The following is a 23,782-nucleotide window of genomic DNA, read 5'->3' as shown; positions in this document are numbered from 1 at the left end:
TGGAGGAGGTGAAACTCATGAGGTCAGTGACATGACTCCCAAAACGTGGATCACAGAGGTATATCAGTTTCTAGGTGTTTGGACCCTTCCCCAGGCCTCCCAGCTGGACACCCAGAAATCTCCATTTTTCCCTCTTTCATTCCCTACATCTAATGAATAGATCTTTACGGGTTCTTTATTTAGAAAAATCTCTTGGGTTCAGCCTTTCCATTCCCATGATCAGGGCAGCAGTTCTGATCTTTATCAGCATGCCTCTGGACTATAATTGCAGTTGAGAAGAAATGGACTAATGCATTTTGACCTTACAATTAATTCCTGCAGCAATCCTGGAAGATTGGAAGTTATCTGAATTTTTTTCAGGTTGTGAAAACTGGCCAAGTTCTTTCAAGTATGTTATATTGCTAAGGAAATGTCCTTGCTCTGAGTCTTTCTTTCCCCGTAATGCATTTTATACAAGAACTAGAGGCCCGGTGCATGAAATTCGTGTACTGGGGGGGGGGGAGAAGAAGGGGTGTCCCTCAGTCCAACCTGCACCCTCTCCAATCTGGGACCCCTTGGACATCCCTCTCACAATCCGGGACTGGTGACTCCTAACCACTCGCCTGCCTGCCTGATTGCCCCTAACCGCTTATGCCTACCAGCCTGATCGCCCCCTAACTGCTCCCCTGCCGGCCTTACTGATGCCTAACTGCTCCCCTGCTGGCCCGAACACCCCCATATGCCCTCCCCTGCTGGCCTGATCACCCCCAACTGCCCTTCCCTGCCAGCCTGACCGCTCCCAACTGCTCTCCCCTGCTGGCCCGATTGCCCCAACTGCCCTCCCCTGCCGGCCTGGTCCCCCCCCCAATTGCTCTCCCCTCCTGGCCTGTTTGGCCCAACTGCCCTCCCCAGCTGGCCTGATCGCCCACACCTGCCCTCCCTGCTGGTCATCTTGTGGCGGCCATCTTGTGATGACGTGAGGGTGTGAGGGCCACCTAGGCTTTTATTTGTATAGAAACCAATATAGTCTCCCTAAAATATAATTGTAATATAATAACTTATTTAATAAAACCTAGAATTATTGATGTAGCACTTTACAAATTACCAGGGATTTTTCATGTTTGAGCTCATTCTACACAAACTCTACCCATGAGATTAATATTATCTCCTATTACGACCTTGTTGAGGTCGTAATGACTTCTATTTCCCATCAAAGCAATCATAAGCTCTTAATTTTTATGACATTCCACATTTTATGCTATGGCTCTGTTTTGCCCCTTTAACCATATATCAATGTCAGCTGGTTTTAGCTTTAGCCAGGTGAACTTCCTTATGGTCCTCTTCAGGTACCATCCTCATTTCCTCCCTAAAGTCTACTCAAAACACAGCACGGCCCCACCTCACCCTCCTTTGCCCACCCTGTTCTCTCATTTAAACTCTAGTCCCGCAGTGCCCACTCCAAGTCCTACCTTTTCAAAGAGGCCTTCCCCAGGAATTTCTGTCTTCCTGTTTTTTCTTCTTGATTTCCTTTGTCACATATGTTTGCCCTTGATTATAATTTAAAGTTCCTCCTACCTATAAAAGTAATATATGCTTTGCCTGGCCGGCATGCCTCAGTGGTTGAGCATCGATCTATGAACCAGTAGGCGCACATGCCCGGGCCGTGGGCTTGATCCCCAGTGTGGGGCATGTTGGAGGCAGCTGATCAGTGATTCCCCCTCATCATTGATGTTTCTATCTCTTTCTCTTCTTTCCTCTCTGAAATCAATAAAGATATATTATTTTTTTAAGGAATATATGCTTCATGTTAAAATATTACATAAGATATTTGAAAGTGAAAAGATAACTTCTGGCTAGCCAATCCTAGTCCGTAGAAGTACCCACCATTGTGTGTCTTTAGAGTTCTGTTTCTGTGCATAAACAGGAGCGTTCATGGATGCATATATGCAGACACACCTGTTTACAGACAGGGAGATAAATGTAAATATATATTTTATGCACAGATACCATCCTGCGGTTTGTTTTTTCACTTGACAATATATCTTGGAATTTTTTCATGTCAGTGAATATAAGGGATTTCATTCAAATATCTCTCTTTATTGCCTCAAATTGTTTCATGTCAAATTATTTCATACATATACATCTAATCTTCCTTCACAAAATGAAAACGGAAACTCTTCAAAGGCAGGACTACTAATCACTTACATATTCATTCTCTTTTCCGTTCCTGTATTCTTTACTCTTTCTGCATTTACTGCATATTTCACATATTTCACATTTGTGCTGTAGGAAATGAAAGATGTTTGCCTTTCATAACCCGTAAGGAGTTAGTATCTAGTGGATAAGAATCTAATTTTATCCACATAACTGTAACACAAGGAAGAAATTGAGAAGTGACACACATTTCTGTTACTGGAAATATGGCTAGGTAGGTTATTTGCTTTTTGTTTTAAAGTATACTTTTATTGATTTCAGAGAGGAAGGCAGAGGGAGAGAGAGATAGAAACATCAATGATGAAAGAGAATCATTGATTGGCTGCCTCCTGCACGCCCCCTACTGGGAATCGAGCCCGAAACCCGGGCATGTGCCCTTGACTGGAATCCATAGGCTGACCACGCTCTATCCAGTGAGCAAAACCAGCTAGGGCTAGGTAGGTTATTTGAACAATCCTCTTGCTGAAAATAATTGGAATTGTTGAATATGTGTAAGAAGATATCCTCAGAGCAACAAAGGGCTGAAAAGAGAAGAAATTAAAGGCCAAACTTGAGGAAAAGTGAGAGTTCAGCAAGGCTTAGAGAGTGGAAGCTGCTTTTGCCTTGAGGGCGTTTGCTGATAATAGGCAAATTTGAACTTTGTCTCATAGCAGTAAAACTCCGCAGAAAACTAGGAAATGGTTACCATAAATTTCAGAATAATGGTTTTGGAGGGGGTGGGTTTCTGTTTCTTAGGTACTCAGAACTTTCTTTTTATTGACCTAGTGGCAGTAGCTATCCAGGGTCATTTATTTTCTAAACTGAGCATATTTATTTTATGCGCTTTTCTATACACGTTATAATTTACAACTAAAAGGACAAGTTATGGGACTATATATCTAGTATCATCCCACACCTGCGTGCATGTGCATGTGTATGTGTGTATTATCTAAACGGGATGTCTAACATAAATTTTACATGTTGATATAATAAATATATAAATTTATGTTTATGTATAAATGTGTGTGTGTGTTTCATACACAGAGAAAAAGGTCAGGAGAGTATTCACAAACTACTGAGGGCAACCTTGAGAGGGAGAAAAGGGTTGGAGAGTAGCAAGGAAGGAACTTACATTTTGTGCTTCAAAATTAACTGTTGTTAGTTTTTTTAAAATAATCATCATTTTTATTTAGTATGTTTTTAAAAATCTGATTTTAAAAAGATGTGGCTTCTGTCTTAGCCCTAAAGCCCTCCTCTAGCATACTCCATTACACTTGGATCAGTACCTTTAAAAAAACACATGTCGTTCCTTTGCTGGTTTATAAGCTCCTAAAGGGAGCAGGATGGTGTCATGTGTATGTTTATATGTCTTGTACTTAGTAAATCCTGGTACACAGTAGAGGGTGTGTAAATACTAGAGGAAAATGAATGAATAAATGTACCTTAAGAAGAACCTAGGGCTGTAGGCATCCAGTAGATACAACATTTCCTTAGAGGTTCTTGTTATATATCTTGAGAATTATTTTGTGCCTGGCACAGCAGTGGGCATAAAGTTGGCACAGTGAATACAGGTTGATTTGAATTTGACGACACTTTGTGGAACCTGTAGGCAAATGTGGAGTCTGCCTTGCAGTGCCCCCTCTGGATCCCAGAAAACAGGAAAGCGAAAATGCTCTCTAAAAATTAAACTGAGAAATGAACACCCTACCTCACAAATTCAATCCAAGAGAGGCAGTGTGATCTTAAGAGACATGAAGACTCCTTGGCAGTAAGACTTGACTATAACCAATTGAGGGTATTGACCTCTTACACACACACACACACACACACACATCAAATCTCCATCAGAAGAGCATTTTCTCTGCCTCCAAAGCAGAGAAAAGCAAAAGCTGTTATTGTAACTGTCACGATACCTTGCAAAGCACTCTCTGACCAACAGCCCCTGCTGGTTGAGGCCTGGCAGGCGGGTAGCCCTGTGTAGAGAGCTGCAGAGCCTTATGCCATTTGCAATGGAATCCTGCAATTGACTCCACTCGCCCGCCTCCATGTGCACCCAGCTTCCCTCTGGCAATTGGCCTTCCCACCACGATAATTCACTCAGGCCAATACAGACATCGTGTACCTGAGTCCTCTGTTATTCACTGTTAATAATAAAGTCACTTTCTTTTGTTTTATACATCAGTGTCTTGTGAGTTTTGTTAGCATGAGTCTGCATTCCTGGGTGCAGTCAGTGAGGAGGGTGTCAGTCTGCAAGGCTCATCAAGGTAGACGCTACCTTGTGGGCATCTGTTGGAGTGGACTGCTGGACTTTCCCGGTGATGCCCATGTGTCCTCCTGCTCCATGCCTCCTGTCCATTCCACACTTCACGAGAAGAAGTCTTCTCAGGAGTAGTGTGTTGAGAACATCTTCATAATGTGCACATTTCAGTTAGATAACCATATATTAACTCGGTGCAATAGATCCTTTTCCTCTGGTGAGTATTATTTGTTTGGCTTTGCAAATTTCACACCTGTATAGATGAATGGAAAATATACTATAGATGCCCTCCAAAAACTCATTTCCCGTTCTGCTTCTTGGCCTCTTGTGGCTTTGCTTCTGCCTCTCATCTCATTGTCAGCCTTGATCCTGGCACCATACTCAGTCACTTCCTAACCTGGTCTCTCTTGCAGCAGGGAAACCTAAAGAAGATGGAGGACACAGTGAGGTCGACAAGATTAAGGATAAGGATGCGAGTAGAGCAGGCAATGAACGAGGTTATAGAATTTTTTCTTCCATTCTCATCTTCCTCTCTTTCCTCAAACAATTGTACTTGAAAGGGTTTCAGATCCCACACACCGCTGCAGAAACAGTAAAGCACACATTCTCAACGACGTGTTCAACTGGTCTGTGAACACGACGGGCCTTGCACCAGATTTCAAGAAATCATTAACATGTCTCCTCGCCAAAAAGGACATCAGAGTAGATAATGGCAAAACCCTCAGTGAATCCTGGAATTTTTTAAAAAATTAACTGTTGCATCAAATAAGTCGACTGTGCAGTGGGATTTTTAATCAGTTTTTCCCCTTTCTCTTCTATTCTTCCTCTTTCACTACAACCTCCAGCCAGAATAACTGACTATTAAATTTCACCATAAATTTACCAGGAATTTACACAGGGTAATCCTCAGTTGTCACTATGATTTGAAATACTCTCTCTTTTATTCATAGATTAGGACCTCACCAAAATTTCAGATAGGATAAGTAAATATAAAATCTTGAAAATACTTCTTTTTTTTTTACAAACTTGGTTCCTAAAAATGATTATTTAAACAATCACAGTTAGGTTCGTTTATACAGCTGGAACTCTGCAGCAAAATAGGATACTGTTGGATTATTAGTATGTCTAATAAGTTGGTGAGGCCTCTATCCCTGTGTCACTGCAGGCTCTCTGTGTAGTGATGTGGGGCTGAATTGCTAGACAGGTGGTTATGGACCATTCTTGATTATTTAGGTGCTGGTTAACCAATCAGTGAATTCTTTAGGCCTTTTGACCAAATTCACCATCGTTTGGCTTTCATTTTCTTGGGGTGAAGAATGATGCTAAGGAGGACAGGGTCCCAGTTTCATCCCCGTGTGAGCAAGTCTCTGGTTTCACACCAGAGACTCTTGGATGTAAAATCACTAGCTACACTGTGGCCTCTGCAGTGGTGGAAGTTAGGCGAGGTAGCATCGAAACACTCAAAACCAAGCCTTGTACCACTGCTGAAGTGCTTACCCTAGCTTAGTGAACTAGTAACAGCTGCCTATGATACAAAAGTTAGCATTTCCTAAAGCAAACTAGGCAGTATAGTATGTTATATGCTGACATAAGGAATTACCAAAAAGGGAAAAATCCTATTCGCTTCCTTCATTAAATGTTTATTTAAGGGTGAGAGGATAAACCATCGTCAACATTTATAAAAAGTACCCACAACTCTCAAAACTACCTGTAATTTTCAGAACTTTCATGCATCTTCTCATTTTACCAAAGTACATGATATTGTCAAGATTCCTGCACATGGGGAAGTCCATAAACTGTGCTCTAAATAAAGACAGAGGAGTAGAAGGAGCCGGAGAAAGATGGTCCCCTGAGAAGCAATGAGTGTTTGCCCCTCTCCCTGCCCCCCCTTTCCCAGCAGCCCAGGCCATGGCCTTCCTCTTTCTTTTTCTCCTGTTGAAGGTCAGAGTCTAGACCGGGATTCACTGGACAGAACTAGAAAGACAACCAGCTTGGTAGCACAGAACTATCCTGCACTTGGGCAGCGTAATGACAAGCTGAAGTTTGCAGTTCTCAAAATTATACAGAGATCTTCAGACACGGGTCCTTCGTGGCGAGGCCCCCCTTTCACCTGCTGGCTGCACAAGGACCCCGTATACAATGGCAGAGTAGACCCAGCTCCTTTTCCCTCTCTGTTCTGTCTTTCTAAATCCTTTTTCTGGCATCATCTGTTTTTCTTTAGTCTTCCTGGAGCCCCCTAACTCCTCTGATTCTTGTCCCTTTTCAATAAAAGGTTTACCATACGTGTTGTTTTCATTAAGTCAATCCCTGTGTGCGTGTCTGTGTGTTATGTGTGTCTGCCTTTTGTTTTTGTTATTTTGTAATACACTTTAGAATGTTCCTTTCTAACCAAATAAATCCCAACAGTAACTTTTAGGATTATGGACTCTTCAGGCAGTCTGAAAACTACCCTCAAAAAATGTATAAACACATCCAATGTTGGGTACAATTTCATGGCGTTCATGTACTCTCAGTACCTATTTATGGATCCCAACTGAGTTTGGAATTCCTGCCCAAGGATGGAATCCCAAAGTTATCTACTTACATGGTCACTGGTGATATCTGAAAACATTCATTCACCAGATATTCATTGAATGTCTACCGTGTGCCAGGAACTACAGGGCACTAGAATGCAGGGAAAAGGACAGTGTAGTTGAGGAGACAGAAAGTATACAGACAGTTACAACACAGAGTAGACACAATGATAGGAGAAGTACAGGAAACCTTGGAGAGCACAGGAGATGAATGTTTAATTCAGCCTTAGGGCAGCAAGAGAGTTACAGATTTGTGTGTTATGTTGAGAAATTTGGATTTGATTTTAAAGGGCCGTAAGTTGAGGAATGATAAGAACTGATCTGTGACTACTGAAAAAGTTAACTCTGACTGTAGCATGGAGAATGGGTTGGGGGAAGCAGGACTGGAGGCTGGGAGACTGGTAGTAAGTCTGGTGACAATAATAGTGATTTTAACCAAAGTACTGACAGTATGATGAAAAGAAGAGGGCGAGTTGGAAGGATATGTACTGGATTGACTGAATCCATTTCTTCAACAAGTATTTGTTGTGCTGCTATATGTCAGACACTTGGTGGGATACGGTGGTAAACTAGGGAGTCACTGTCTTTGTGCTCAGGTCTGGTGAGGAGGACTTGCAGGCTTCTGGAGTGGACAGCTGAGTGGACAATGGTGCCGGCCACCAGAGGTGACTTTGACGTGTCACAGACCAGAGGTTCCGGGCAGAGAAGTGTTTCTTCAATCTACCCCTCCTGAGATTTCAAGATAGCCTTATAGTTGTGAATCGCTGTGTCTAATGAGAGATGTTACTGCTGGGAGAATGTGTCTACGTAAACAGTATTCGGGAATGTAGGTGCCAGTTGGAGCTAGGAAGTGATGCATGGCCCAGAGAGTGTATGTGGATGAGAGAGAGGAGGGCTGAGCCCTGGGCATGACGAAACCATGGAGACAGAGGAGGAACTGACGAGACAGCCAGGACTGTGTAAAGAATGTAAAGCAGGTTCCACGGTGGAGCCGGTGGAGCAGGCGGGAGGGTTACCGTGGCAGCAGCAGGCAGCCTCAGGTGTACCGGAGGGGCCTCTGGTTCGAGACGATGCCCTGGGCTTACATATTAAACTTCACACATTCACCACCATCTCAGCTGAAGGGAGTCGTGACTCTTCTCATCGAAGGGCTCAGGGTGGTCAGCAGAAACTACTGAAAGAATTTATGCCATGGGAATTACATCTCAATAAAGCTGTTGTTAAATAAAGAGAATAATGAGGAAAATTCACTCTTAAACACATCCTAGCAAATTGTCATTTCAAAAATGAATTAATTATAAGCATCCAGATGTGGGGATGGGGTGGGGTGCAGTGAGGGAGATGTTATGCACCAGAGGAGAGTAAGTTTGTATCTAGTCACTTAGTAGCACTCTGTGAAAACAGTGGCTCATCGCCTTAGCCCTCAGAGAGGAAAGGGTGGTTACTCAGATTTCACAGCCAGATGAGGCGTCTTTTCTTGAAAGGGCAACAAAAACATTCTCTTTGACATTGAATGACTCTCAAAATATCCCGCTCTTGTGTTTGCCCTAAGAAAAAAAAATATATATGCAAGGACATCCTAACAAGTAATAAGAATAAAGAACCCAGTAAGGGAAAGAAATTGTAAATAGAGTATTTTTAAGTAGTATGGAATTAATAGTGAATAACAGTTGTTAATATAGTAGTAAGCCAGACGCTAATAACTCCTCAAAAAAGAATAATGTAACAGACTAACAATAATAGGGATCTGTGATCAGTAAGTGTTTCAACAGTTTGGCAGAAGGAAGGTGGAAGAGCACAAGGAAACTCCAAAATGCTGGTGTATTATTGGTGCCAGTAAGGAAGGCAGGATAAAGAAAGTGTAAGTGTAAGCAGTGCTAGTGTAGAAATAGGATGAATAACTCCCCCACCAATTGACTAAGAGTTGGGGAGAGGACTTCTTAGCCAAACTGGCAAAAATAGAATTAAAAGAAAGGTTTTTTCTCCCTAAAGTACAAAGTCTAGACATACTAATTTTTCTTTTTCTTGTAAGTTAAGAACACTTTCACTTAAAACTACATATGTGAAATTTTAAGTCAAATACTAACAATGAAATCTGGTAGCATATTGCAAGAATCGTAAACCTGATCAGTTCAGATTTGTTTCAGTAATGTAGCATGTGTTTATCATTAGAAAACCAATACTATGGTGATCACATTGATAGATCAAAGGAGGAAAGCCTTTGTCAGCCATTTATTCCTGTGAGCCAAGCATCACCCTGGTGGGCCAGCGGTTGAACTGGAGCAACCAAGTCCCTTTCTTTGTGATACTTAAGGGAGAACATTAAGAAATAGACAGCTAGCGTAATAATCACATATACGATTTTGTTGTATGATAGATTTTCAAATCAGTGGGGAAAAGTTGGTTTATTCAAGAAATTATTTTGGAACCATTGGCTAATGTTTTAGTGACTCTTAACCCAAAATTTATACATTAAAATACATTCCAGATGAATTAAAGATTTTATTGTTAAAAGTTGAAACTGAATATGAGGAGCTATAATCAGAGAATACTTGCATTACCTCATGTTCTGTTAGAACTTTTCAGTCATGGCAGAAGGGGGAGTTCTTGGAAAGATTTGAGCTAAAGCATAATGTTGCTCAGTTTCTGAGATGATAAGGACAAAAGCAAGGGCTTCAAACTTACAGACAGTCCACGAAGCATAACATGTTTGGAAGATGTATTAGAAGGTTACAGAGAACTGAAACTTCAAGGGGTAAAACCCAACGTCATTACCTGACACATCAAAGTTTGCAGCCAAAGTCCAGCTGTGCTATTAAGACTCATGGACATTTTCCCAGTGGTTCCTGCAACCTAGATGTTCTGATGCTTATCTGCCTCATGTAGTACTTAAAACACGTCTGAAGTGGGTACAGATAGTATTTTACGTATCTTACTGGTAAAGATAGAGCAGAACGGTCTCAGTACTTGCCTGAGGGCACCCAGCTAATAAGTAATTGGCAGAGCCAAGTTCAAACCCTGTCTAGTGCCCCCTCGGCTCTCCTGGCCAATGGGCTGTACTGAACATGGCTGCTAACTCTGACTAGTTCTAAAGTTCTCAAGAAGCAGGTTCCTGCAGGTGAATTCAGGGAGGGGAAATTTTAACTTAATTTGTCTGAATAATAAGTTTGGATGATAGCTTATCAACTCACAGCTGGAAAGTCCACTTGGAGTTGTGAGGAATCCTCTTCTCACCTCCATCCTGTGTTTGCCAGATCTTCGTGGGGAGTGTCTGGAACTCAAATGTCATTCAGTTGCCAGGATTACTTCCAGAAAATCACTTTGAAGTATTTTTGAGCTAAATATTTCCCTGTTTACTCCAAAACAAATGAGCGGTCTTCGAATGCCACCTTTGTCGTCAGCCTGCATTTATGAGGCTGGTTTTTCTCCGCTTGTGACTGGGCGGGCAAAGCAGTTTGATCAGCACGGCCCCCACCGAGTTCTCTTCCCCCACCATGCAGGTTAGAAGGCGGAGGCCATCGAGCAAGAATGCTCAGTGTTGATGGTCATCAGAGTTTTTAAGCAAAAAATTTCCCAAATCTACCATTTTCATATTTTACGTTCACAATATTTATCTCTTATTTTAAACATTAAAGGCAGGCTTGAGATTTTTTTAAATATTTCAAGGTGACATGAACTTTTAAAAACATTGAGGGGCATTGTTCTGTGTGTTTGCTTATTGGTATGGAAAGGTAAAGATGCACACAGTGTGTTTTTCAAAAACGCATATCCTCCACCCTCTTGGATTCTCTAGCCCTCTATTTTTTTTTTAAATTAATATGAAGAGGATTGAAATACTGATACTATTGAGTTTCTCTCTATTTACCCCTCTGTTTTTAAAAATGAGTTTGGTGTATCTCTGTTAACATAGCTATGGAAATACTTGTAGCCTAGCTTGGCCGGTATAGCCCAGCTGTTGAGCATCGACCCAGGACCAAGAGGTCACCAGTTCAATTACAGGTCAGGGCACATGCCAGTGTTTCGGGCTCAATCCCCTGTGGGGGGCCTACAGGAGGCAGCCGATCAGAGATATTTCTCTGATGTTTCTATCTCTCTACCCCACTCTCCCTTCCTTTTTCGCTAAAGAAATAAATAAAAACATATTTTTAAAAAGAAATATTTGTAGCCTAAAATCCTATTATTTTTTATTGTAAGTGAACATTTATTAACTAAAATAATCTACTTTTACTTGTTTCACTTTTATTCTCATGAATTCAGGTTTGTCTGAAGTTATTGTAGCTATAATTTCTTCTGATTCTCATTTATTTTGTCATTTCTTTTCCAGCCATTTAGTCTACATGTAGTAAATGTTTATGTATATGTATTATAATAAAACAGCATGTTTAATATGATCTATTTTTATAAAATAGATTTAAATCTATGATATGCCATATGGGAAATTATCTAAAAGGGTATTATATACACAGCTATTGATAGTAGTTGGTTATCTTTGATGGTGGGACTACCAGTGGTTTAAATGTTTATTTATGTGTATATTCAAAGTTTTTATAGTAAAAGTGTATTATTTCCATAATAAAAAAGTGTAAGTAATTACAAAGAGAATAAGGCAGTCGGCTGCAGGACAAAGTAGACAAATGTCAGTAGCTGTCTTATTTACATACCAGCCGTACCCACTGGGAAGTGTAGTTGGGGTGGGGAACAAAATGAGCAAACACGCCCTGACCGGTTTGGCTCAGTGGATGGAGCGTCGGCCTGCGGACTGAAAGGTCCCAGGTTCGATTCTGGTCAAGGGCATGTGCCTTGGTTGCGGGCACATCCCCGGGCGGGGGGGGGCAGGGTGCAGGAGGCAGCTGATCGATGTTTCTAACTCTCTATCCCTCTCCCTTCCTCTCTGTAAAAAATCAGTAAAATATATTTTTAAAAAATATTTATATATAAAAAAAATAAGCAAACAGTTCCATTCTAAATAACAACATGACACAAAATGCCCAGAAAGGAACTTAAGAAATGTGTAGATCTTTTCCAAAAGCAAACATTTGTCTGAGGTACTTGAAACAATAGAATGTTAGGTCACGGATTCAGTAGGAAGACACAGTGATTTTTTACGTGGGAGAGACTTGAATATGTTTAAATACTAATACAAAAGAGAGGAAAGTTCACATTTTCACACAGTGGAAGGAATGATATTTCTTCAAGTAGAATCAGTAGCATTTGGTGCTTGAGTAGATACAGAGCTTGAGTAAGAGCTAGAAGATAGTAATATTTCCAACTTACATTCCTGGGAAGAAGAGGATCTCCTTGACTAATAATAGCAATGTTAGCAACTATTTATCAAGGGCCTATTATGAACTACACAAAGTGATATTATTTTCATGTGCACTGATTTGATCTTACCACCATCTGAAAGTTACCGATATTAATCCCACTTTTTAAATAAAGAAACTCAGGCTTTTTTTTTTTCAATAATGAGAGAGAGAGGAATGGAGAGAGAGAAAAACATAGATTTTTGTTGTTCCACTTATTTATGCATTCATTGGTTGATATATATCTATATATAGATAGATAGATAGATAGATGATAGATAGATATATTTCAGAGAGAAAGGGAGAGAGAGATAGAAACATCAATGATGAGAGGATCATTGATTGGCATATATATTTCAGAGAGAAAGGGAGAGGCAGAGATAGAAACATCAATGATGAGAGAGGATCATTGATTGGCTGTCTCCTGCACGTCCCCCATTTGGGATAGAGCTCGCAACCCAGGCATGTGCCCCTGACTGGAACTGAACCCGGGACCCTTCAGTCCGCAGGCCGACACTCTATCCACTGAGCCAAACCAGCTAAGGCACATTGGTTGATTCTTTAATGTGCCCTGACCTGGAGTCAAACCCAAAACCTTGGTGTCCTGAGACGAGGCTCTAACCAATTGAGCTACCCAGCCAGGTAAGAAACAGGCTTTTATAAGCAATGTTAAATGAGTTCCCAAGTTCTGACAGGGGCTAAGTGTCAACTGTGGTTTGAACTTAGACCTGTAGTCTAAAGACTTTCCCCCTTCAGTATACTACACTAGACTGCCACCACAAGGCACGATCCCTGAACGGGAAGCAGGCTTGGGTTAGGACAGTGAGTCTGGCTTCTTTAACATAGGGACTAAGTTTAAGAGATTGATACAATATCAGTTTGGAGGTAACTCATTGGAAATATGGTCTGGAGTCTGGGGAAAGAGCTAAAGGCATGCTTAGGGGTGCCATTAGGAATCACTTGTAGCCTTGGAAATAGATGAGATCGTTGGGGGTGGGGTAGTAATCAGCAAAAAGAGGAGGAACAAATTCTGAGAACACCAGCCTTTAGGAAGCAAGTAACAAGAACTAATGTGTGGGACCTGGAAGAGGATGGTGAATAAAAGAAAGAGGAGCAAGCAGGTAAAAATAAACATACACTGCACTTCATCGGTTTTAAGGCAGACGTTTTCCCGGTTTAGTATCTCTAAAATTGGCACATGTCTTTCTAGCAATGAGGTCTTATCATGGACAGCTCAGTAATATGTAAAATAATGGGGCATTTTATAACTGAAGGGTTATTTTAATCTGGTAGTTAATGGTTTAAAAAATCTATTGTTTGAATTTATCCATTTCTAGGTTATGTCATAATGTAAGCATACGTTAACTTCGTCGTCTATTTTAGCAGCACATTAAATGGACAGTCGCATGTTGAGGGGGCAGTTCAGAGGTTCAGAGCTCAAGGTCTGGAGCAAAGCAGGACCGTTCAAAGAGCCCTTGCCTACCAGCTGTGCTCCTGGGCGAATCTCTTTACCCCCGTAAGCCTGGCTTTTCTTACTTGTAAAACGAGGACTGAGTGAAATAGCAGTACATAGAGAGGACTCAGCGTTGTGCCTGGAAAGTGGTAAGCTCTCAGCTCTCACTGTTGTTTCCTGTACTGCCTTCGTAGATGAACAACTGTCCTCCAGGGTGTCGCCATGTCTAAGTAAGGCTCGGTGGCATCCAGATGAGGGGACTACATAGGGAGTTTATTTACACCATGTGAGCTCCATGTTACCTTGTCCTGAGAATGTTAAGTGGTGTTATCTGATAGAAAATCTGAATTAGCAGGTGTACACAGATGGTGAAATTTTTTGTGCCTAGCCCAGAGCCTTGCTTATAGTAGATACATAGTGAAGTACTGATTGATGATAACTAACCCCAAGGGGCAGGCTTCTTTTTGGCTCTACACAAAAAAAGATGCAGTCTTTGTGGATGGGTGTTTGGGGAATTCCTGCAATATGTCTCAGATGGATCGCATTAGGTTTTTTTTGGTGTTTTTTTTTATGTGTGTGTGTGTGGGGGGGGGGAGAGTTTACTTTGTATTTTATCTCTGATATCAGGGGATTTTGTGGTTTCTCAGATGTTGTGCTGGGTAAGAAGTAGTAACTGCGTAAACACTGGGTAGGGTGTGCCGATAGTGTCATAAATATACCTCTTAGTTTTTCTTAAAAAACCAGCATCTATTACGGAGTTGCCAAATTAGTATTGAGCCTTCCCTCCAGACAGCTTACGAGGAAGTCATATAGGCTGTCTGGTTTACAAGGTAATTACATTTAGGAATTACATTTTCTAAATGTTACACCACACAGAATTCTAAGAAAAAAATCCATTCCTTTGGGGAAAACTAATTTTATTTTTTTTTAGTCATAGTCTTAATTTCTCCTGTAAGATTGTTTAGTTTTGGAAGCTCCTTAGAAAACCTAGAAGAGATTAAATATTTTTAGATCTAAAGTGTTTCTAAAGCTGTAATTAGGTATTTCTGCAAATTAGCAAACTAATTTATTCTTTCTTTTATTTAGCCAAAATTCACCTTTTAGAGTAGGCTTTTATTTGATCTTAATTGTCAAATTATTTCATTTTCTTTGACTTTAATAATTACCTTTAATAATTCAAACTCAAATGCCTTTGTTGTTCGCATTTGTGTCTCAGTCATATTTACAGATGTCTGATAACTAAGGTCCTACGCAGTCTTTCATATTGTGTTGAATGGCTAGATGCACATCGGTGCATAGTACTTGAGCCAGCAGTGTGCCATGAACCTTCTACCAAGACATGTTGTGCACCCTCAGATTGTCCAGTTACCATGGGACTCAATTTGCAAAAGTAAATAGTGTCCCTTTTTAAAAGAAAGAAAATTAGCAATACTACCATTCAAATTCTGAGGATTAAAAAACACCGAGCAAGTAAATAGTATAAACTTCCCATGTATAGCGAATTCCGAATCACTGCAGTTTTTGTATAACCGACCCACATAGATTCTTTGCTGTGTTCTTTTACTTATACGCCGCAGGGTTTATCGCTCCCATTTCTAAGACATCAAGTCTGATTTTCTTTGAGCCTTAATCCTCTTGCTGGTCGATGCGGCTGAGTTGTCTGGACCCTCCTTGGTGCGAGTGCCCGACTGACACTGAAGGCTGTGAGGGCAGTTTGGGGCAGGTGGATCCGTTCATTCAGCAGACACATGCCTTGTTCGTGGCTCCACAGGAGCCCAGCGTTCAGTAGAGAAGTGTGGTGGTTCTACGGCACGGCCCCTCAAACTCTGACACTCCTCCCATGGGAAGGTGGGCTCTGCCTCCTCCCCTTGATTCTGGGTTCTCTGTCTGCTTGACAGTAAACTATGGCAGAACTCTTCAGTTTCTGGTCCCAGAGCTTAAGAAACCAGCAGTTTCCACTCCTGTCTGTCTCTTGAGGACACTCACTTTTAGAGCCCATGCTGTGAAGAAACCTGAATTGCTGGGGGTGGGGCGTGAGGGTTGGGGAGAGGGACCAGGTGGAGAGGAACTGTCAGCCGCATCCCTGCCAGCTCTGAGCTGCTGGAAGTAGACTCTAGCTCTGGGAAGCTGCCCCAGCCTCACTGCTGTGTGTTGAGCAGGACAGGCCCCTCTCGCTGAGCCCTGCCCCAATTGCAGATTCATGAGCAAATAAATGACTGTGCTAAGCCACCAAGTTCTGCCAAAACAAGAAGGTAGTCACATAAGTGAGCCATTGCGAAGCAGGTAGACGTAAGGTGACAGTGAGTGTAGTGAGTATCACAGCAACACTGAGCACAGACACCTAATCCTTCCTTCAGTGCCGAGGAAGACTTCCTCAGTGACGTGACAGGTGGACTGAGTCTTGAGTGAGTACGGGCTAGCCAGCCAGGGGGCGGGAGCAGGGGGTGTTCTGGGCAGGAGGGCCCATAGTGTGGTCAGAGCAAAGGCAGGGTAGAGTGTTACCCATTTACAGACTAGGAAGTGTGAATCCCTGGTGTTGTCATGCTGGCTGCTGGTAAGTGGCTGAGAGAAAAATTGAGATCAGATCTTCTAACGCCTAAGTTTTGTCAGTTGTACCACCCTACAGTTTTGAAGCTGAAACTCCATTGGGTTCTATAACCCAACCTCTCCTTTTAGAGACGAAGCAACTGAGGCAGCAGCCTGGTGAGGCGACTTGGTGGCCTGGGAGCCGACTCTGAGATGGAAATTAAGGTGCATAAGTTTGTGGGGTGTGCTTGGAATCAATAGATGTGGGAGGGGAGGAGAGGGGGCAGGACTGAGTGGAGGGACAAGTCAAGTGGGGAAGATACAGTCTCAGCAGAAGCTTCAGCCAGGCCTTTATGTCATCAACCAGCTGTGGGGTGCTGCTCACCCCAGGAAGGCCGTGATCTGAGACTCTCTGGCTACAGCAGTGCCCAGAGAGGGCTGAGAGCAGACGACTTTCTGCCATCAGCACTCCCGGCCATTTCATTCCTGAGGACCGTCTGGAAGGCACCTCACAGTGTCCACCATGGACTTTGGAGTTATTCAGACCTGGGTTTAAATCCTCTCTCTGCCACTTCCTAGCCGCTCAGTAAGCTAGTTATGTTAGGGAGAGTCTGGATAACTTCTTTAACCCTCAGGATCCTCTTCTATAACATAGGAACAGTAATGTGAACACAAAGCCTTGGTTTCCTTATTTGTAAAATGGGAAGAATAATTTTACCATCCTTTTGGGAAGGTTGTTAGAGGATCCAGTGAGATCATTAAGTTTCCAAAGTACCCACTTTTAGAAAATTAGTTGTTATTGAACTATATGTAAAGTGCCTCGTCCAGTGCCAGGTACATAATATTTGCCACGAAAGTTGCTCAATAAATATTTCATTAAAAAATCTTCAGTGACTTTCTAGAGGCCAAGGTCAGTGTCAAAGCAAGAGCTGGAATGCATCCGACTTACACTACTCTTAGGTTTGGGTTTCAAATTAAGGAATATGGGAGGAGATGTCTCCACGGTGAGTCAGAGTGTGTTGGAAGGGAGTGGGTCCCTGAACGCGACGTTACCTGGGACAGCCTGATTCCTTAGGCTGCCTTCTGGTGTCAGCCCAGTGTGAGCATGTGTTTTTCAGAAGAGAACCACGAAGATAAAATTAAAGATGAAATCATCTGAGTAGTAGTGCTGCACCAAAAACAGCACTATTGCAAAAGGATGCTAATAGGTGGGAACAGGTTACTTTGATTCATTTCAGAAATATACATATTCCCAATGATATGAGTATGCAAAATAAATAAATGTATTAATTATTGTATTATTTTCCATACAAGCAACTGTAACCCGACTTTTGCCCACCACGTACATACACATATACACGACTGTACTTTTGTGCATCTTCTCCAGATCTGATTGTTTTCCCAGCAGATTTGGATTCTAGTCCTGCTGGCTCCCTCTCTCAGTGGATGTTGACCCAAGGACAATTCACACACTCTCTCTTGGCTGGAGTATCCTCTCTAAAGTGAGGCTTTGGATCTAGGTGAGGGCCTTCATGTTCTGTCATGGCATGATTCTTTCATTCCCAGTGTATCCTACAGTACAGATTTAAGGCAAAACCTGGCTATATTATCCTACAGATAAATGCTTATTTCACATGGACCAAGGAGCATGATGTGTTGAGCGAAGCCTGCAGAGGACAATGTTCAGTGGCTCTTGCTAAAACGCCCTGACACTTACCTTTCAGTACAGGAGAGAAAAATCACTGTTTTGTGAGTCAACCAGAATACGCCAGTCACCACAGAATCATGTCCTTACCTGCTGCTTTTTGTGTGGAATCATCCAGATTTGTTGTTTAACATTTATTGACAGTCACTGTTATTGTGTTGGATACTGTGCGGGGCAAGCTTATGCAAGCTGTACCCCAGTTGCATCAACCGAGGGAGAGAATGGAAAGTGATGAGTTCACAAGGTTGGAAATGCAAGACTTCTTATTTTCTATCAGAAAGGCTGTTAGTCTCAATCCAGCATCACCGAACCTTTGTGATTTATAGAGGCATCTTGTTGGTTTTTTTCATTTTGGCTCCTTTGCTATTCTCATGGAATTGGGTTTATGACTGCAGTAGCTTTTGAAATTTCGGCAACTAAACTCTCATTGGGGATTCATCCCACTTAAGACATTTTAATATAACTCTTTTATTAATATCTTGAATTCTGGGAATTGAATCCGTATACTTACACTTTTAAATTTGTTCTTGCCTGAACCATTATACATTTTCACAGAACAAATATTTAATCCTTACGATTTTGTAACCAAGGGATTTAAAGATTAACTCTGAAAATGGGTCAGGGAAAAACATCTACTCTGGTTTGCAGCTAATCAGGCAAGGAAGTAAAAAAAGCAATGTGGAAGCTTTTGCAAAGCGTTTGTGAAATTAGTTTTATGTAACTTTCTGAAAGCTGCTATCTATAAAGCTGAAGTATGAGTCAAAGCTTCTTTTAGTTCTGCCCCTCCTTCATCCATCCATTCATTATTATTCATCCATTCATTATTCATCCATCCATTCACCAAATATTGCTCCAGAAACTGGGGTAACAGAGATGAATAAGACGGCAGGAGCTTACTGTGTGCCAGTCCTGTGCCAGGAGCTTTGAGACTTGGGAACCCGATGCCCACAGCTCCACAGTCTGGTGTCACAGGCTGAGCATTGCGGGCGTGCAGTTGTTTTCCTGCACTCTCGAGTAAGCTGTGTAGCTTTAGGTGAGACCCATTCTGTGTCCATTTCCTCATCTCTGAAGTGGTATTGCTCACCCGATTTACTAAGAGCGTTGATGAAAGAATCAGATGAAATACTGATTTTGAAAGAGCTTTGAAAAATAGCATTACAAAAAGACAAGTAGTGATCTTGTGACTGATAAGTGGTTTTGACCATTTCATTGCCTCTGTGAAAAGGGTGGAGGTTGAGAACATTTCTGTATGTTTACGATGGTTCTTTCACATGTGCAACTGCCCTACTTCCTGTCCACGGGGCAGAGACTTCGTAATGAGGCAGCTGGGGGGGATGATAGCTGCAGCTGGCAGTACTTCATCTACTGCATTAAATCAACAAATATTAAGTGGCCAGACTAAGTGGGGAGAGGATAATGGCTGAGATGACATCTATCTTCAAGAAGCCTAGACTTCTCCTTGGCCAATGTGGCTTAGTTGGTTGAGCACCATCCCGTGCACTGAAAGATCGCTGGTTTGGTTCCCTGTCAGGGCACATACCCAGGTTGCATTTCTGTACGGATCTTATCTCAAGGGCACACCACAAAAGTATTGCCTTGCTTCAAACTAAATTCTGTAACTCAAATTAAGAACAAATGAATACAGCTAACTATTCATGAGCTGGGGCAGAGGAGGTCTATTTTTCAAGCACCATCAAATTGTAGAATGAAATAGTGATTAGAGTAGCGACTAGGGATTCAGCAGCAGGCCTTTTTATTTTTTAATCTAACAGTATGTAGCTTTTTTAAAAAAATCAGCAGCATGTCTTATAAAGTCAAAATTGCTACAGATTTTCCTCATGAATGAAGTTTCTTGAATATTAAAAATAGTCCATGGGATGAACAAGAATAGATCCAGAGACAAATGGTAGGGGAGGGGGGTGGTTAGAGAGCAACCAAAGGACTTATATGCATGCATATTAGCATAACCAATGGACACAGACACTGGGGCGGTGGGGGCTTGCCCCAAGGAGGGAATTTAGACAGTAAAAAAAAAAAAAAAGAAAGAAAAAAATTTTTAAAAAAAAACTAGTCTGGAAACCAGGACAAATACCACCATCCATGCTCACCTCCTATGGGAGGAGGGTGGGTAGGACTACGTGGAGGTGTGAATGGTTCTTTGCTGTGAAGATTTTGTTTTTCTAAAATGCTTATCGCTTGGTCCTGCTGTGTAGTTGGGAAGAACAGAAAACTGTTCCGCTGATCACTTTCCTTACATTGATCTTCTGAATATTTTACAGGAATCCTTAAGAATTTCAGAATGAACAGCAACAACAAAAAGCACTGGGAGCTTGAGATTAGAAATAGGAGGTAAAATAAAAGAAAGCAGTAGTAGGCCTCTGATTTTCTTTGCAAGTAAGTCTTAGGAAAAGGGAGTTGAGGACAAGGAGACAAATCTTGAAAAACACTCCAGTGTTTCTTAAGAAGGACAAGGAGAAACGTTAGGAGTTACTATGTCCCTGGAAGCATCATAGGGTAAAACACTGGTTTATAATAAAGGCATTGAACATTTGGTTCAAGGGCAGAGTGGAAAAGGGTCCCTTTCCTAAGCATGTTCTTTTATTGCTTTACTTTAGTGAGTGCAATGATATATAGGGGCTTTCATTCATATTGTATTTTTATGGGAGTTTCTGAGAAGTGAGACTGGAAGGTCAGGACTAAACTGCTGAGGGAGTTGAATGCAGGTTAAGAAATGAATAATTTATCTTATAAATCAGTGGTCGCTAACCTTTCAGACCTCACGGACCACCAGTAGTTCGTGGACCACCAGTTGGCGACCGCTGTTATAGGTGACATTAAACTAGAGAAGTCTTTTGAGTGGGGGAGGGCCTAATCATACTAATTTTTTTTAAAGTTTTTTTAATACAAAAAAAACTAAAGTTTATACTTAAAAAAAATTCATACTCGAAAAAGTTTATATATTCAAAAAATTTAATCTGGTGACATTATGAAGGAAAGAAGAAACTGGGATACAGGAGAGGACTAGTTTGCATGTTAAACAATAAGTATTTTGAGCAGTGTTTTGATTGGTTAAATTAGGAATGCAGGGAAAGGGTGGCTGTGATTTGTGGGAGAGGAAATGAGCATTCGTCAGTGGGACTTATATTGGTGGTTACAAGGAAAGGACCCCAGGTTTTTATCACGAGTGCCCTAGAAAATGATCACTCCATTGCAAAAATAATTTTTAAAAGCAAAAGGAACTGTGATGGTCTATTCAAGTTCACAGGTTTTCTTGGAAGCCACGGTGTATGATGAGCAATTAAAATGTACCCTGGGCTGTTGAGGATGCAGACTGCAATTGGGAGAAAGGTCATGGCTAAAAACGAATTATTTGGAAGTTTCATATCCAGATAGAATGTTGACATTTTAGCAGGAGCAACACAGAGGGCTGAGATGGACATGTGTGCATTGGCTTGAAGGAGGAAGAAAGGTCTTAGGAGGAATGGTCCGAGATGGAAGAGGTGCAGATCCCATAGAAGTGTAGAGGACAGGGGAGGAAGTGATTTCAGAATGGTGCGTCAGCAGCACAGAGCCTGCAGATCAGAACTGAGGAGTCGTTATGAGCTTAGAGAATGAAAATTGAGATGCAGGAGGAGGAAGAATGTCAAAAAGTAGGAAGCTAAAATAGGTGGCTCTATTGGATGACCATTGTGTGAACTTTAAATGAAATTAACTTGATAAATGATGTTTTTCCTGGATGACCAGTAGACATTTAAATCTCTTGTGTTTTATCAATTTCAAAGACTTTTTGAATTGGCAGATATTGGGGGAGAGATCATGCCTTAATTTTAATGTATTTTTAAGTTCCATAATTCTCTTTTTTATTTCCACAAAATATGAGCTTCTTGTACATGCCTGCCTTTGCTCATTCCCCAAAATGGATTAATATGGATTTGGCTCTTTTACTTTGAGTAAGAGAAGTTGGCTTGTATATGGCTGATTAGATTTTATGTATCCAATGGCATTCAGAGCAAAGAATTAAAATGCTGGTTGCCTTTCACCTTTTCTCTTACACTTATGGAGCAAATAAAACCACACCACTTTACAGTGACCTGCCTCTGTATTCCACTCGCTGCGTGGTTAATTTATTTTCTGTCCTATCATGACTTTAAGGAAGAGAAGTTTTTTATAGCAGAGGTTGGCATAGATGTGTGCATTCCATGATCACAGCTTTCTGCAAAAATGAAGACTCTTGTTTTATGCTTCGAGTGTGTGCTTCTTGGCAATAGTTCATGGGATCTGACTAAATCTAAAAGTGTAAAAGGCAAACTCGAATCGTTGAGGTCTGTATTGCAAAGAATAACTTGGTTCCCTTGAGTCTAAATAACGAGACTGCATCAGTCATCTCTATAGTTAAAAACGTCTATCCAGTTTATTTCCTGAGAGCCTTTACCAAGCTGAGACTGGAGCAAAGTAAGTTAACATAAGTGGTTAACATGTCCTCCGGAAGCCTCTGTTCGTTCATTCATTCATTCATTCATTCATTTAACACTTATTGAATACATTCATACTTTCTGCCAGGCTGAAGTAAAAATTGGCCACCGCCTCTAGGGTTCTTCAAGACTAGTGTCTTTACAAGTGATAGGAATTTGAACGCAGTTGTTGTAGAAGAAGTAAGCTGAGGAAGCTATAAGAAGAGAGTGACTAGAGTATGATGAGAGAGGGGGAAAACATGAAATTGTAGACAGTATACAGGAGACAGTTTCTGCAGATCCTTATGTCACTTGCTAAAGAACCTGAATTTTATCCTGAGAGCAGTGGCATGCATTGAATTGTTTCAAACAGAACCAAGTCATGGTCAGCATTATGTTCCATTCTGGGTAGGTTGACAAACAGATTTGAGGGAGAGGGAAAGCTAGAGGCAGGAAGACAATTATAAGACTACTAGAGGCCTAGTGCACGAAATTCGTGCACTTGGGGGCGGGCGGGGGGTGTCCTTCAGCCCAGCCTACGCCCTCTTGCAGTCTTGGAGCTCTTGGGAGATGTCTGACTGATAGCTTAGGCCCATGGGGAGCGGGCCTAAGCCGGCAGTCGGACATTCTTAGTTCTGCTGCAGAGGTGGGAGAGGCTCCCGCCACCGCCGCTGTGCTCACCAGCCATGAGCCCGGCTTCTGGCTGAGCGGTGCTCCCCCTGTGGGAATGCACGGACCACCAGGAGGCAGCTCCTGCATTAAGCGTCTGTCCCCTGGTGGTCAGTGCGCATCATAGCGACCTGTCGTTCCACCGTTGGGTCGATTTGCATATTAGCCTTTTATTATATAGGATTGTAGTAATTGTGGTGAGGAGAGTCTTATTTAAGGTACTATCAAGATGGGTTCAGAGAGGATGAATTGAATTTGAAAGATAGTTGGGATATAGCAGTAATGGGTCGAGTAGAAGAAATGGGAGGGAGTAAGAGACAGATAGAGTCAAGGACAAGTTTGTGGCTTAAATGCCCAGGCCATGAGGGACAAAAACAAGAGGTGTCAGCTTTTGGCTATCTCAAACATGAGAGAGATTATAGTGGCTGAGTCATCATCCAAGGCTGATTCAGTCCCTGACAGGAATCCTACCTGTTCATCTTTGAAACCAAGGATGAAATGGCTTTTGGCCTCTTAAAACCTTTGGAACTGTGCTGAATAGGTATGAATCAGGTTTCATAGGTAGGAGCCCTTGGGTTTCTACAGCAGACCTGGAGGGTGCATGCTTGCCTTTATTGCACTAGGGTATGCTTTTGATAGTGGCTTTCGGTCTTGCTTTTATATATATATATAT

The 23,782-nt window shown here is 41.7% G+C and overlaps 1 protein-coding gene across 6 annotated transcripts in view; it reads left to right on the top strand.

Annotated features, from left to right (window-relative positions):
- Nucleotides 1-23,782, top strand: part of NSMCE2 (NSE2/MMS21 homolog, SMC5-SMC6 complex SUMO ligase) — a 213,714-nt gene that overhangs the window by 108,214 nt on the left and 81,718 nt on the right. The window contains exons 5-6 of one of the 6 annotated variants that reach the window (XM_014548071.1): nucleotides 4,843-4,926; nucleotides 18,962-18,973. The exons of 3 other annotated variants lie outside the window; for them this stretch is intronic. In XM_014548071.1, coding sequence (XP_014403557.1) covers nucleotides 4,843-4,926; nucleotides 18,962-18,966 — 89 coding nt within the window. In that variant the 3' untranslated portion in view covers nucleotides 18,967-18,973. Of the gene's footprint in view, nucleotides 1-4,842; nucleotides 6,734-18,961; nucleotides 18,974-23,782 lie in introns of those variants that run through there. 2 more of the 6 variants (XM_005876655.2, XM_005876654.2) reach the window with 2 other exon arrangements.

The sequence above is a fragment of the Myotis brandtii genome, unplaced genomic scaffold (assembly GCF_000412655.1).
Source record: "Myotis brandtii unplaced genomic scaffold, ASM41265v1 scaffold494, whole genome shotgun sequence".
Classification (NCBI taxonomy): domain Eukaryota; kingdom Metazoa; phylum Chordata; class Mammalia; order Chiroptera; family Vespertilionidae; genus Myotis; species Myotis brandtii.
Note: the sequence above shows the minus strand (reverse complement) of the source record. Positions and strands in the feature narration are given on the sequence as shown.